This window comes from Nerophis ophidion, linkage group LG01 (assembly GCF_033978795.1).
Source record: "Nerophis ophidion isolate RoL-2023_Sa linkage group LG01, RoL_Noph_v1.0, whole genome shotgun sequence".
In the NCBI taxonomy this organism is placed as follows: domain Eukaryota; kingdom Metazoa; phylum Chordata; class Actinopteri; order Syngnathiformes; family Syngnathidae; genus Nerophis; species Nerophis ophidion.
In genome coordinates, this window is record NC_084611.1 from 17467823 (window position 1) to 17485161 (window position 17339).

At 36.7% G+C, this 17339-nt stretch overlaps 1 protein-coding gene across 1 annotated transcript in view; it reads left to right on the forward strand.

Annotated features, from left to right (window-relative positions):
* mblac2 (metallo-beta-lactamase domain containing 2) overlaps positions 1 to 11873 on the forward strand; it is a 13155-nt gene extending 1282 nt beyond the window's left edge. The window contains exons 2-3 of the mRNA XM_061897563.1: positions 3072 to 3286; positions 11502 to 11873. Of these exons, the coding sequence (XP_061753547.1) occupies positions 3072 to 3286; positions 11502 to 11675 (389 nt within the window). The 3' untranslated portion in view covers positions 11676 to 11873. The remainder of the gene's footprint in view (positions 1 to 3071; positions 3287 to 11501) is intronic.
* Positions 11874 to 17339: the final 5466 nt, after the last annotated feature.

The window sequence follows — 17339 nt, forward strand, 5'->3', positions numbered from 1 at the left end:
CGATTGATCCGTGTTAAGGAAAGAATGAATGGGGCTGTCACGCCAAATTTCTTCCCCCTACAAAAACATTTGGCGTTAATGCTTGAAGGACCCCAATGAGGGTGGAAGGACCTTAAAGCAGCCCACATAGCTGCCTGTTTTAAAAGCATTATAATTTGGCTTGATTGTCATTGGTAAAAAATAACGGTGAGGAAAAAATATTAGCATTCCAGGATGCTAGCCATTCTATCTCTTTCTGCTTCGCTAATTTTGCAGCTGTAACCCTTAAGAGTCTTATAACTTGGTATTGTTCTGCTCTCATTGGGGTCCTTCAGGCATTGGAGGGGCTTCCGGGGGGGAGGTTTTTGTAGGGGGAATAAATTTGGCGTGACAGGGTTCATGTATCATGAGATACGTTGACCAAATACTGATTTTCCACCATAATTTACAAAAAAATCTTTAAAATTCCTACAATTTGAATTCCTGGATTTTTTCCCCACATTCTGTCTCTCACAGTTGAAGTGCACCTATGATGAAAATTACAGACCTCTGTCATCATTTTAAGTGGGAGAACTTGCACAATCGCTGGCTGACTAAACACTTTTTTGCCCCACTGTACAAGCTACATTTTTCCATACCACTCGCACTCACTGCTGTCAAGTGTCAGCTGGAGCCTATCCCAGTACAGGGTGATCGGCGATGAAATCCTCCCGTCGTTCCAAAATCTACACTAATCATTAGTGTTTTGTATGAGCTGGAGCCTATCCCAATACACTTTGTGCTAGAAGCAGGGTACACCCCACACTTGGTTGCCAGGTAAGCACGGACGCAGATCCATCAATTGTCCACGCCACTGTCCTCGTTATCGAGGCAACGAGCTGGAGCCTATCCCAGCTGGCATTGGGCTACTGGCAGTGTACATCTTGGACTGGTCGCCCGCCAACCACAGGGCACATAGAGACACGCTACTATTTTTTTATATCAAGTATCTGCATTAGCATTACAGGTGAGCTGGAGCCTATCCTAGATGACATTGAGCTAAAGGCAGTGTACACCTTGGAGTGGTCGCCCGCCAACCACAGGGAACACAGACAGGGGCGGCATAGCTCGGTTGGTAGAGTGGCCGTGCCAGCAACTTGAGGGTTGCAGGTACGATTCCCGCTTGTGCCATCCTAGTCACTGCCGTTGTGTCCTTGGGCAAGACACTTTACCCACCTGCTCCCAGTGCCACCCACACTGGTTTAAATGTAACTTAGATATTGGGTGTCACTATGTAAAGCGCTTTGAGTCACTTGAGAAAAGCGCTATATAAATATAATTCATTTCATTTCATAGGCTACTATTTTTTTATATCAAGTCTGCATAAGCGTTACAGGTGAGCTGGAGCCTATCCCCGCTGACATTGGTCTAAACACAGTGTACACCTTGGCCTGGTCGCCCGCCAACCACAGGGCAAATAGAGACAGGCTACTATTATTTTATATGAAGTCTCTGCATTACAGTTAAAGGTGAGATGGAGCCTATCCCGGCTAACATTGGGTAAATGCAGTGTACACCTTGGAGTGGTCGCCCGCCAACCACAGGGAACACAGACAGGCTACTATTTTTTTATATCAAGTCTCTGCATTAACATTACAGGTGAGCTGGAGCCTATCCTAGCTGACATTGGGCTTCAGGCAGTGTTCACCTTGGACTGGTGGTCCGCCAACCACAGGGCACGTATGGACAGGCCACTATTTATTTATATCAAGTCTCTGCATTAGCGTTACAGGTGAGCGGGAACCTATCCCAGCTGACATTGGGCTAAAGGCAGTGTACACCTTGGACTGGTCACCCGCTAACCACAGGGCACATATAGACAGGCTACTATTTTTTTATATCAAGTCTCTGTATTAACGTTAAAGGTGAGCAGGAGCCTATCCCAGCTGACATTGGGCTAAATGCAGCGTACACCTTGGTCATGTTGCCCGCCAACCACAGGGCACGTGTAGACAGGCCTCTAATTTTTTATATCAAGTCTCTGCATTAGCGTTACAGGTGAGCTGGAGCCTATCCCAGCGGACATTAGTCTAAACACAGTGTACACCTTGGACTGGTCGCCCTTCAACAACAGGGCATGTATAGACAGGCCACTATTTTTTTATATCAAGTATCTGCATTAGCATTACAGGTCAGCTGGAGCCTATCCCAGCTGACATTGGGTTAAATGCAGTGTACACCTTGGACTGGTCGCCCGCCAACCACAGGGGACATAGAGACAGGCATAGCTCGGTTGGTAGAGTGGCCGTGCCAGTAACTTGAGGGTTGCTGGTTCGATTCCCGCTTCTGCCATCTTAGTCACTGCCGTTGTGTCCTTGGGCAAGACACTTTACCCACCTGCTCCCAGTGCCACCCACACTGGTTTAAAATGTAACTTAGATATTGGGTTTCACTATGTAAAGCGCTTTGAGTCACTAGAGAAAAGCGCTATATAAATATAATTCACGTCACACTTCACTATTATTTTATATCAAGTCTCTGCATTAGCGTTCCAGGTGAGCTGGAGCTTATCCCAGCTGACTTTGAGCGGAGTACACCCTGGACTGGTCGCCAGCCAACAAATGACTCAGATCCATTCACCTGTCCGTTTTAAATACAGCTTGTACTTATCGTTGTCACCGGTGAGCTGGAGTCTACTCCAGCTGACTTATAGCTGGAGGCGAGGTAAATTGTTGACTGTTCACCAGCCAATCCATCCTTTTATAAACTGATGGTCCTCATTATTGTCACAGATAAGCTGGAGTCTACCCCAGCTGACTTAGGCAAGGGGCTGGGTTTTGCCTGAACTAGACCCGCCATCCCTATTCTACACGGCTTGTCCTCGTAGGCTGGAGTCTATCCCAGCGGACTCGCATAGAGACACACACATAATAAGAAGATCCGGGGACGTGTAAAGAATGTGTACAGGTGACAAAGCCCACAAACGAGAGGTCGTCCATGATGACGTCACTTTGCTCTGTCACGGTGCTGCAGTGCAGGTGCGCCATGACATCATTCATTCCTACCTGACTGACGTCATCATCATCTTGGCCAATCACGTGTCTCCTGTGTAGGTGACGTCATCAACCTGGGGGACCGGCAGCTGACGGTGCTTCACATGCCGGGTCACTCCAGGGGCAGCATCTGCCTCCACGACGGCGACAACAAGCTGCTGTTCAGCGGCGACGTGGTGTACGACGGCGCCATGATCGACTGGCTGCCGTACAGCCACGTCAGCGACTACGTCAGCAGCTGCGAGCGTCTGGTGGGCCTGGTGGACAGCGAACAGGTAGGGTGTTAAACAACTCGCTATCGCTCAAACTGCACAATTTGGCGTCCTCCCGCGCGTCAAAAAAGTATTTTGTAGTGGAATTTCTGACTTTATACCATATTTTGAGGCTGTTTAAGTCCGAAAAAGAAAGTCTATCCCAGGGGGCACCAACCTTTTTGAAACCAAGAGCTACTTCTTGGGTACTGATTAATGCGAAGGGCTACCAGTTTGATACACACTTAAATAAATTGGCAGAAATAGCCAATTTGCTCAATTTACCTTTAATAAATACATCTATATATATATATATATATATATATATATAAAAAATGGGTATTTCTGTCTGTCATTCCGTCGTATATATTTTTTTCCTTTTACGGAAGGTTTTTTGTAGAGAATAAATAATGGAAAAAACACTTAATTGAACGGTTGAAAAGAGGAGAAAACACAAAAAAAACGAGAATACATTTTTTTAAACATAGTTTATCTTCAATTTCAACTCTTTAAAATTCTAAATTCAACCGGGAAAAAAATGAAGAGAAAAACTAGCTAATTCGGAAAAATTTAAAAAAGAATTTATGTAACATAATTAGTGATTTTTCCTGATTAAGATTAATTTTAGAATTTTGATGACAATTTTTAGATAGGTTAAAATCCAATCTGCACTTTGTTAGAATATATATCAAATTGGACCAAGCTATATTTCTATCAAAGTCAAATCATTATTTCTTTTAGATTTTCCAGAACAAAAATGTTCAAAGAAATTCAAAAGACTTTGAAATAAGATTTAAATTTGATTCTACAGATTTTCTGGATTTGCCAGAATAATTTTTATGAATTTTAATCATAGGTTTGAAGAAATATTTCACAAATAATCTTTGTCGAAAAAACAGATGCTAAAATGAAGAATTTAATTAAAATCTATTTATTATTCTTTACAATAAAAAAAAAAAAATACTTGAACACTGATTTAAATTGTCAGGAAAGAAGAGGAAGGAATTTAAAAGGTATAAAGGTATATGTGTTTAAAAGTCCTAAAATCATTTTTAAGGTTGTATTTTTTTTCCCCTAAAATTGTCTTTCTGACAGTTATAAGAAGCAAAGTAAAAAAATTAATGAATTTATTTAAACAAGTGAAGACCAAGTCTTTAAAATATTTTCTTGGATTTTCAAATTCTATTTGAGTTTTGTCTCTCTTAGAATTAAAAATGTTGAGCAAAGTGAGACCAGCTTGCTAGTAAATAAATACAATTTAAAAAATAGAGGCAGCTCACTGGTAAGTGCTGCTATTTGAGCTATTTTTAGAACAGGCCAGCGGGCGACTCATCTGGTCCTTACGGGCTACCTGGTGCCCGTGGGCACCGCGTTGGTGACCACTGGTCTATCCAAAAGCCTATTTCTGAATCACTGGAAAGCAAAATGTGAGGGAAAGTAGAATTTGGGGTCGCGCCAACCAGTCTAAGAGATGTGATGAATGCTTGTTATGACTAGCAAATCCACGATTGTGCTGGTGCCAGCAGTGGCAAAAACAACTCGACCTTGACACATAAGGAGTCATATAAAAAAAGCAGTGGACCAACAGTTGAGAGATGATTTGCATGTTTTTCGTTTGATTCTGCATCCTCTGGAGGACGGTATCTGTCTGCATGGGCAATTTAATCCAACTTGTACTATTTTGACAAATGGGTTACTAAAACCACTTTGTCTGTAGTTGAGTTTCGGACCATTCCACCACAATTTTCTGCAAGTAAAAACACGATTTGCATGTTAAAAAAAAACATATATATTTTCTTCTATTAAAAAAATCAACTCGCAAATTTTAAAAAAACAAAAACATTTTTCCAAAAGTAAGAAAACGATTGGCATTTGGGAAAAACATTTTTGCCAGGAAAAAAATATATATTTAAAAGTGAAAAAAATATTTTTTTCATGTAAAAAAAATATTCAGATGTAAAAAATAAATACATTTGCAGGTAAAAAAATGTTTCTTAAGTAAAAAAATATATATATTACATGCAAGTAAAAAAACAAAACAATTATACGCAAGTAACAAAACACGATTCACAAATGAAAAGATATTTCCTCCAAGTAAAAAAAGTATTTGCTAATTTTTTTTAACTATTTGCTGCGGGTAAAAACACAATTTCTTTCTTTTCTTAGATTATTTCGAACATGACATACCTACATCAGGCAATTTCATCATTTCACAATACATCATGTCCGAAAAGGAGTAGGAAGAAGCAAAGCTTATTTAATCCTACCCCTTTCCCACGCCAGAGCGCCCACAAATATATACATTCATTCACTGACCTTCTTTACAGCAAAATATCAAAATGACATCCGTGAATGAGTAATTCAACAGTTTTGTAACATGTACTTAATTAATTCAGTCATTATTAACATACTGAGATGAAGAATATCTTAATTTCAATAAGGTTGAAAGTGTTTCTCATAATTCTTCTTCTTTGTAGTTTGTAAGCACTATTAATTTGAACATCCTCTTAAAGTGGATCATATCAGTACAATGTTTAACTTCTTTACTTAATCCATCCAATTTGCAAACAAAATAACTCTTTTCTGCAAGAAAAAAATAACTAATTTGTAAGTTAAAACATCAAAACCATTGTTTTCAATTAAAAACCTACTTCACAAGTAAATAAAAACTTACTTTACTTCAATTAAAAAAATAATTATTTTGAAAAAAAATTATATTTTTTGCAAGTAAAAAAACAATTTGCATGTGGGGAAAAAGTGGAAAGAAAAAGTTTTTCGAGTAAAAAAAGTTATTCGGACGTGAAAAAATATTTTTCAAGTAAAAAGTGATTTGTAAGTTAAAAAAAACAACAATTTCATGCAGGTAAGAAAAATATTCGGAAGTAAAAAGAAAAACAATTGTATGCAAGTAACAAAACACAATTCACAAATAAACATTTTTTTCTGCGAGTAAAAAACTATTTGCCAATTTTGAAAAGTATTTGCTGCTGGTAAAAACAGAATTTGCAAACCAAGTAACTATTTTCTGCAAGAAAAAAAAATATTTCATTTGCAAATTAAAAAAACAAAACCACTTTTTTTCAATAAAACCCAAATTCGCAAGTAAAAAAAAAAAAGACAATTTACTTCAATTAAAAAAACAACTGGCAAATTAAAACAAAAAAAATCTGCAAGTAAAGAAACTATGGAAAACTGTGGAAAAAAAATATCCAAAAGTGGGAAAAAAAATTTTGAGTTAAAAAAGTTATTCGGATGTAAAAAAATATATATATAATTTGCAAGTAAAAAATGATTCGTAAGTCAAAAAAAAACTATTATGCAAATAAAAAAAATATCGGAAGTAAAAAGAAAAACAATTATATGCAAGTAACAAAACACGATTCGCAAGTAAACATTTTTTTTTTTCTACAAGTAAAAAAATTTTTACAATTTTTTTTTAACTATTTGCTGCGGGTAAATACACATTTGCAAACAAAATAACTATATCTAATTTGCAAATTAAAAAAACGTTAAAAAAAATTCAATTAAAAACCAAATTCGCAAGTAAAAAAAAATAATTTACTTCAATTAAAAAGCAACTTAGAAATAAAAAAATAAAAAAATTTAAGTAAATAAACTATTTGCAAATAAAAAAACACTTTTTGCAATTAAAAAAACAATTTGCATGTGGGGAAAAAAATATTTCAAAGTACAAAAAAAAACTTTTTAGAGTAAAAAAAGCTATTTGGATGTAAAAAAAATATTTTGCAAGTAAAAAATGATTCGTAAGTAAAAAAACAATTTTATGCAAGTAAAAAAAAAATATTCGGAAGTAAAAAGAAAAACAATTATTTGCAAGTAAAAAAACATGATTCACAAGTAAGCATTTTTTTTTTCTGCAAGTAAAAAACCTATTTACAAATTTAAAAACTATGGTAAAAACACGATTTTCAAACAAAATAACAATTTACTGTAAGAAAAAAAATGATTTGCACATTAAAAAACATTTTTTCAATTGAAAACCTAATTCGTAAAATTAAAAAGTAAAAAAAAAATATGTCGCAAATATAAATAACATTTTATGCGAATAAAAAACAATTCACGAGTAAAAAAATATATTATATAAATCACAAAATTATGAATCGATTTGGAATCGCAATGAATTGTGATCTCGATCTTATTTTTCATGCACCCCTATGTTACACTATTTTGCATGTATTTCTTATCCTTCACTGACTATGTTTTTGTTTTATTACTTATTTTATCGTATCTAATTTTTATATCTGTTTTAATGGCTGTTGTTTTAAATATTGGTTTGTACTTTCACACTTTAAGAGTTATTTGAATAAAAAGTGCATAACAAATAAAAGCTATAGTTATTTATGATTTCTGGCAGGCACTGTGGCGCCCTACTCTATTCAGCGGTTCTTGAACGCTCCGTAAAAACACCATTTATCGACTACTCTGTTCTAAGAGAGCAGTCTGCAGGTTCCACGTGCACAAATAAATAACTAATGTGTTTAGAACAGTTCAGCATGTGTTTCTTAATGGGGAAAAGAACGTTAATGTTAGCATTTAAGTTAGCGCCAGTCAGTCTGAGAGTTCATTTAAAGTGCGTTTATCAATCACAGTTTTTCCATCATTTTGCATTTAAGCGGTAATACTAATCGCCGGGAGTTTTATGATTTATACGGTCTATCATTTCATCCCTAATAGTGTTGTCCTGATACCAATATTTTGGTACAAGTACCAAAATGTATTTCGACACTTTTCGTTACTTTTCTAAATAAATGGGACCACAACAATGGCATTATATTGGCTTTATTTTAGCAAAAAATCTTAGGGTACATTAAACATATGTTTCTTATTGCAATTCCTTAAATAAAATAGTGAACTTACAAGACAACTTGTCCTTTAGTAGTAAGTAAACAAACAGAGGCTCCTAATTTAGCTGCTGACATATGCAGTAACATATTGTGTCATTTATCATTCTATTATTTTGTCAACATTATTAAAGGCCTACTGAAATGAGATTTTCTTATTCAAACGGGGATAGCAGGTCCATTCTATGTGTCATAGTTGATCATTTCACGATATTGCCATATTTTTGCTGAAAGGATTTAGTAGAGAACATTGACGATAAAGTTTGCAACTTTTGTTCGCTAATAAAAAAAGCCCTGCCTTTACCGGAAGTATGAACGCGTGATGTCGGGTGTGAGGGCTCCTCACATCCTCACATTGTTTATAATGGGAGCCACCAGAAGTAAGAGCAATTCGGACCGAGAAAGGGACAATTTCCCCATTAATTTGAGCGAGGATGAAAGAGTTGTGAATTAGGATATTGATAGTGAAGAACTACAACAAAAATACAAATTTAAAAAAGCGACGGCAGTGTGAGCGTTTCAGATATAATTAAACACATTTACTAGGATAATTCTGGAAGATCCCTTATCTGCTTATTTTTTTAATAGTGTTTTAGTGAGATTGTAAAGATTGTAAAGAAAAACCTCGAGGTCGGATGGCTGCGGTGAACACCCAGTGTCTCAGAGAGAAGCCGAGGAGCCAAGCTCACAGCTGCCTTTTAAACAGCTGCTGCAGGATGACGAATAATCCAGTGATGTCTCCGGTAAGATATATATATCACAATTTCCCCATCCAAAAACATGCTGGTTGATGTAGAGAAAACATGTTCGCTTGACCGCTCTGTGTTAAAGCTTCACAACAAACAAAAAAACACCAGCTGTGTCTCGGTGCTAAAGACAGCTGCAATCCACCGCTTTCCACCAACAGCATTGTTCTTTATAGTCTCCATTATTAATTAAACAAATTGCAAAAGATTTAGCAACACAGATGTCCAAAATACTGTATAATTATGCGATTAAAGCAGACGACCTTTAGCCGCGAGTGGTGCAGCGCTAATATTTCCTGACAGTCCGTGACGTCACGCGTACGCGTCATCATTCCGTGACGTTTTCAACAAGAAACTTGCGGGAAATTTAAAATTGCAATTTAGTAAACTAAAAAGGCTGTATTGGCATGTGTTGCAATGTTAATATTTCATCATTGATATATAAACTATCAGACTGCATGGTCGGTAGTAGTGGGTTTCAGTAGGCCTTTAAATAAAATAGTGAACATACAAGACAACTTGTCTGTTAGTAGTAAGTAAACAAACAAAGGCTCCTAATTTAGCTGCTGACATATGCAGTAACATATTGTGTCATTTTCCATTCTATTATTTTGTCAATATTATTAAGGACAAGTGGTAGAAAATGAATGCTTAATCTACTTGTTCATTTACTGTTAATATCTGCTTACTTTCTCTTTTTACATGTTCTATCTACACTTCTGTTAAAATGTAATAATCATTTATTCTTCTGTTTGGATGCTTTACATTAGTTTTGAATGATACCACAAATTTAGGTATCAATCCGATACCAAGTAGTTACAAGATCATACATTGGTCATATATAAACTCCTCTTGTGTCCAGGGAAGTGTTTCCTGAGTTCATAAACATAGTATAAATTTTAAAAAAACAACTAAAAAAGATTGTGTGATGCTAAACAATGTTGATGTAATCATAGTAATATCGACTCGATACGCTCCTGTACTTGGTATCATTACAGTGGATCTCAGGTGTAGATCCACCAATGGCGTTTGTTTACATTTTGACGCCAGTGACCTACGGTGTGTAGTGAAGCATGTTTAGCTATTCCTCGTCCTGCAGGGATGATACTTGTAAGAAACTTACTTTATTCGTCGCCATGGAGACAAGAATTAGTGATCTAGAAGTAGCTAAAACACTGCCGACGGCGGATGGACTATAGCCGCTAGCTAGCTAGCCATCTGTTTAAAGGCCTACTGAAACCCACTACTACCAACTACACAGTCTGATAGTTTATATATCAATGATGAAATATTAACATTGCAACACATGCCAATACGGCCGGTTTAGTTTACTAAATTGCAATTTTAAATTTCCCGGGAGTTTCTTGTTGAAAACGTCGCGGAATGATGACGCGTGCGCGTGACGTCACGGACTGTCAGGAAATATGAACGCTGCACACACACACAGCTAAAAGTCGTCTGCTTTAACGGCATAATTACACAATATTTTGGACATCTGTGTTGCTGAATCCTTTGCAATTTGTTCAATTAATAATAGAGAAGTCAAAGTAGAAAGATGGAGTTGGGAAGCTTTAGCCTTTAGCCACACAAACACACGGTGATTCCTTGTTTAAAATTCTCGGAGGTGAAGCTTTTCTATGGATGAGAGCGGTCAAGCAAACATGGTTCCCGACCAAATGTCAACCAGCAGTTTTCGGTGAGAAAATTGTGGTAAAAAGTCGCCACTTACCGGAGATCAGCTGAGCTAGCGCCGTCCATACAGCTGCCATCGACTTCCCTCAGACACTGGCCTCAAGACACCCGTGGATACACCCCTCCGACTATCAGGTATTTTTAAACTCACTAAAATACTAGCAACACAATAGAAAGATAAGGGATTTCTCAAAATTATCCTAGTAAATGTGTCTAAAAACATCTGAATCCGTCCCAATGCAATCACGTTTTTTTTTTTAACTTGATTTTTTTTCTTTCTTTTTTTCGAATCCATCGCTATCAATATCCTCAAACACAAATCTTTCATCCTAGCTCAAATTAATGGGGAAATTCTTGTTTTCTCGGTCCGAATAGCTCTTTGTTGGAGGCTCCCATTAAAAACAATGAGGATGTGAGGAGCCATCAACATATGACGTCATTGTCTGCGACTTCCGGTAAAGGCAGGTCTTTTCTGTTAGCGACCAAAAGTTGCGAACTTTATCGTGGATGTTCTCTACTAAATCCTTTCAGCAAATATATGGCAATATCGCGAAATGATCAAGTATGACACATAGAATGGACCTGCTATCCCCGTTTAAATAAGAAAATCTCATTTCAGTAGGCCTTTAAAACACCTCTTCCTGAGGGCGTTTCAGTGTTAAAACTTCACCTTTGCGTCCGATCTCCCTTTTCTGTCCACACACTATGTCTGCTTGTAAATACTCTGTGATTGTGTGCTGCCGAACATGCTCCTCCGCTCATAAACCAGCAATGACAGGACGACGAAGGGGGTGGAATACCAGTACTTTTTAGAGGCGGTATAGTACTGAATATGATTATTATCGCGGTACTATACTAATAACCCTAATCCCTCCTCGAAGCACTACTGTATTTCCGTGCACAGTTGAATAAGGATGTGTTTAATCATGTCTGGACCAGGTGGACCAGGTGCTGCCAGGACATTACCACACGTTCGGTGCCAAGCGCCTCCACCGCATCGCCACCCAGTACATCGACAAAGCGGGGACCTGCCCGGCCAAGTTGTCCACGTGGGCGTGGAGCACTGTGGCCGGGGTGGCGCTCAGGGCGTCCTACCCACGGAGCATCTGCTGAGTGATTTTGCCAACAAGAAGAAGTACAGTATATATCTGCAAGTGACACGAGAAATCCTATTACAATATTGCCAAATGTTCACCATTAAATGATAATAATTAACATATTATGAAGCCGACTATATAAAGCACTGATCAATGTGATTCTATTATTACAGTGGGGCTAAAAAGTATTTAGTCAGTCCCCGATTGTGCAAGTTCTCCCACTTAAAATGATTACAGAGGTCTGTAATTTTCATCACAGGTACACTTCAACTGTGAGAGACAGAACGTGGAAAAAAAAATCCAGGAATTCACATTGTAGGAATTTTAAAGAATTTATTTGTAAATAATGGTGGAACATAAGAATTTGGTCAACCATTCAAAGCTCTCACTGATGGAAGGAGGTTTTGGCTCAAAATCTCACGATACATGGCCCCATTCATTCTTTCCTTAACACGGATCAATCGTCCTGTCCCCTTAGCAGAAAAACAGCCCCAAAGCATGATGTTTCCACCCCAATGCTTCACAGTAGGTATGGTGTTCTTGGGATGCAACTCAGTATTCTTCTTCCTCCAAACACGACGAGTTGAGTTTATACCAAAATGGATACATGGATGATAGAGCAGAGGATTGGGAGAATGTCATGTGGTCAGATGAAACCAAAATAGAACTTTTTGGTATAAACTCAACTGGTCGTGTTTGGAGGAAGAAGAATACTGAGTTGCATTCCAAGAACACCACACCTACTGTGAAGCATGGGGGTGGAAACATCATGCTTTAGGGCTGTTTTTCTGCTAAGGGGACAGTTCGATTGATCCGTGTTAAGGAAAGAATGAATGGGGCCATGTATCGTGAGATTTTGAGCCAAAACCTCCTTCCATCAGTGAGAGCTTTGAATGGTTGACCAAATTCTTATGTTCCACCATTATTTACAAATAAATTCTTTAAAATTCCTACAATGTGAATTCCTGGATTTTTTTTCACATTCTGTCTCTCACAGTTGAAGTGTACCTGTGATGAAAATTACAGACCTCTGTCATCATTTTAAGTGGGAGAACTTGCACAATCAGTGGCTGACTAAATACTTTTTTGCCCCACTGTATATGTTTTTGTTTTGTATGTATTGAAAGCACAAGATACAACACAGCACTGAGGTATTGATACTGTATGTTTCTGCATACTGCAGGTGCGCCGCTGCAGGACTTTACTACCTCTCATGTTTGCAAGCATGCTTGTACTATTACCGTTTTCAACACTGACAATAAAGCCTGCATCCTGCCTGCTGCAAGACGTCCTTTACTCACCTTTCATCTTCACATCATACGTCGCCCTCCTGTGGGAATTGTTGCCAGGCAACAGCATAGAGAATACTTTTAGCAACAATCATGTGCAACGCCCTTTTTAGAGCTTTAAAGTGTTTATATTAGGGCTGGTCATTGCCAAGGACTTCACGATACGCATCTAATGGGCCGGCCCATGGCGTGATCACACCAAAAAAGCTTGGGCTTTTGTAAATATTTGATTGTTTCATTTAAATACGGCGTCATAAAGTTCAATTTTGCAGTCAAAGTTTAACAACTAGGTTGTTTGAATCAAATTATGAATGTGCAACAGAACCTAGACCTCTTTGCAAAAATGCAAAATGATCCATTTCTTCTTGTAGCAGCAGTGTGCAAAAAATTTAACACATATGTTAACATTTAAATATGTTAATTATATTATTTAAATACATTTACTATTTATTTTTTTATATTTAAATACGTTATTTTTAAAAGCCTCCACTGTAGCAGGAAATGGATGGATGGATGGATTTATAAAGATATAGATTTATATAGATAAATTAAATATATTAATTAATAATACATACAATAAATAAATAACATTTAAACATGTGTATTTATATTATTTAAATATGTATTTATATTATTTGAATACATGAAACAATTCTCTCTCTATATATGTATGTATATATATATATATATATATATATATATATATATATATATACTTATTTTAGTTTATTTATTTTTTTAAAGCACTCATTGTTCACTTGGATACATTGCATTACATTTTTTACATATTAATGAATTAATTATATTATTTTAATATGTTAAACAATTTGAAAAAAAACTTCGCTGTTTACTCAACACAGATGTCATGTCGTCAAAGCTCACTTTTATGAATTTGCACAGAGCTGCAACATTTAGTGACCAAGATAACGTGATAAACAAAATGTAAAAATAAAATACATATCACTGTGACAGAATTTGACAAAGTTTTGCTCAAGTTTCACTTTTGCACCTCACAGCACATAACTGTGGTGCATTCAAGGAACCACGATTTAAGTCTGAAACAGAGGCGTCACTAATTTTGCACTAACTATAATAAATATGTATTATCAAGATAATTAAAATCCGCTCATGATGATCCTACTTAAATCATACAACCATTTGTTAAAAAATAAATAATCCATAACATATCGTGGAGACATTACAAGTTGCGTGCAAAAGGTGTTAAAAAGCTAGTTTCTACCAAACTAAGTCAATAATAATTTCAACTAGATGAGGCAATTCCTGAAGGAATTGCGTGTGAATGCTCCAAATGCTGAAGTCGAACTGAATTCCTGAAATTTTTTGGGGAACTGTCGAGGAACAGCACACAATTCCCAAAGAGGCTGAGCATTTTGAAGTTGGAAAGGTTTGAATCAGATAAAACATGTGAGAGTTGTAGAACTTTGAAGAATGTCCCATTGATTTCAAAGGGAATTTCCAAGAACTTTTGAGAATTTCGGGAAAAGCCGTAATTTTTTTTAAAAATGGTAAACAACTTCAATTGTCTGAATGAGTTGAAATGAGTCAAGAAATGTTGAAGCAGTAACATGTTGAATTGAGAAATGGCATTACGGAAGTCCTGGAATCCATCCATCCATCATCTTCCGCTTATCCGAGGTCGGGTCGCGGGGGCAGCAGCCTAAGCAGGGAAGCCCAGACTTCCCTATCTCCAGCCACTTCGTCTAGCTCTTCCCGGGGGATCCCGAGGCGTTCCCAGGCCAGCCGGGAGACATAGTCTTCCCAACGTGTCCTGGGTCTTCCCCGTGGCCTCCTACCAGCTGGACGTGCCCTAAGGGAGGCGTTCGGGTGGCATCCTAACCAGATGCCCGAACCACCTCATCTGGCTCCTCTCGATGTGAAGGAGCAGCGGCTTTACTTTGAGTTCCTCCCGGATGGCATAGCTTCTCACCCTATCTCTAAGGGAGAGCCCCGCCACCCGGCGGAGGAAACTCATTTCGACCGCTTGTACCCGTGATCTTATCCTTTCGGTCATGACCCAAAGCTCATGACCATAGGTGAGGATGGGAACGTAGATCGACCGGTAAATTGAGAGCTTTGCCTTCCGGCTCAGCTCCTTCTTCACCACAACGGATCGATACAACGTCCGCATTACTGAAGACGCCGCACCGATCCGCCTGTCGATCTCACGATCCACTCTTCCCCCACTCGTGAACAAGACTCCTAGGTACTTGAACTATATCGGGAATTTTTCCAGATTAAAAAAAAAAACATTGTTTTTTATCCTGATTAAGAGGAATGTTTTGACGGTGGAACGGTTGAAGTGGGTTGAAAAATGTGGAAGGAGTCGTCGCTAGAAAAAAGGGTGGAAATTGGGCTTTGGGAAAGCGAGAATTCTGGAAAATCCTGGAATTTTTTTGTACTTGGTAAAATGATAGTTAGAATTTCCAGGATGGTGGAATGTGTTGAAGGTGGAATGGTTTGAATCTGTTGAAAAATGTGGGAATGGTGGAAGTTTGAAAAATGGCCAATTCATTTTGAATGGGAAAAATGTCCCGGAAAACCCGAAATTCTGGGAAATCTGGGAACTTTTGGAATACGTCAAGGGAAAGCCCGCAGTTCCTGAATAGGCGGAATAGTTTGAAGTTGGAACAGTTTAAATCGGGTGAAAAATGTGGAAGGTAGATGCGCCAAAATATAGAGAAGAAGTTAAATAAATAGAATAATTATGCTGTGAATGTTTGGAGCATTCACACAATAAAACAAGACGAACATATTTTTTTTTTTGCAAGTGTGCCTCCTTTGTAAGAAAAAATGTCGATTATATGCTACTTTAGGAACAAATAAAAGCATCTTACCTGTGTTGGAGAAAATGCAAACCTAGCAGGCAGTGACGACTGTCGTGTCGGCTAACAGTTAGCATAGTTATAAAGTCACAAAAGTCATTCATTTTAGGCGTAAACTGTCATTAAATGTTGAATTGGCTTGGCAAGTGACGATGAATGTAATATAATCTGTGACCTTAGGGAGGCACTGTTGGATAAAAAATAAACCTAGCTGCCGGTCTGCTTGGCCTTCTGATAAAATAACACAAAAACAAACGTCCCAAATAGCTATAATGCTAACATCACACACTAGCATGCTAACGAAAGTAAACAAAGTTATGTCTACCTTTTTATATATATATATATATATATATATATATATATATATATATATATATATATATATATATATATATATATATATATATATATATATATATATATATATATATATATATATATATCTTTACCTACTGCTTATAAGCAGACGCAGCATTGGCTGCTGTGACGCGAGAAATTCGGCCGCCATCTTGAAGTGGTGATGAGGAGCCGGGAAGCAGCCTAAACCAGGGGTCACCAACCTTTTTCAAACCAGGAGCTACATGTTGGGTACTGATTAATGCTAAGGGCTGACAGTTTGATACACACTTAAATAAATTGCCAGAAATAGCCAATTTGCTCAATTTACCTTTAATAAATAAATATATGAATAAATATTAAAAAACTAAAAAATAAATAAATAAATAAATAAAATTAAAAAAAAAAATATATATATATATACATATATAAATAAAAAGGTAGACATAACTTTGTTTACTTTCGTTAGCATGCTAGTGTTTGATGTTAGCATTAGCTATTTGGGACGTTTGTTTTTGTGTTAATTTATCAGAACGCCAAGCCGACCGGCAGCTAAGTTTATTTTTTATCCAACAGTGCCTCCCTAAGGCCACAGGTTATATTACATTCATCGCCACTTGCCAAGCCAATTCAACATTTAATGACAGTTTACACCTAAAAAGAATGACTTTTGTGACTTTATAACTATGCTAACTATACCCATTTATATATATATATATATATATATATATATATATATATATATATATATATATAAATGGGTATTTCTGTCTGTCATTCCGTTGTACTTTTTTTTTCCTTTTACTGAAGGTTTTTTTGTAGAGAATAAATGATGAAAAAAAAACCACTTAATTTAACGGTTTTAAAGAGGAGAAAACAGAGGAAAAAAATGAAAATTAAATTTTGAAACATAGTTTATCTTCAAGTTCGACTCTTTAAAATTCAAAATTCAACCGAAAAAAATTTGAATCTTTTTGAAAAAAAAAATAATAAAAAGAATTAGTAATTAGTAATTTTTCCCGATTAAGATTAATTTTAGAATTTTGATGACATGTTTTAAATAGGTTAAAATCCAATCTGCACTTTGTTAGAATATATAACAAATTGGACAAAGCTATATTTCTAACAAAGACAAATCATTATTTCTTCTAGATTTTACAGAACAAAATTTTTCAAAGAAATTCAAAAGAATTTGAAATAAGATTTTCATTT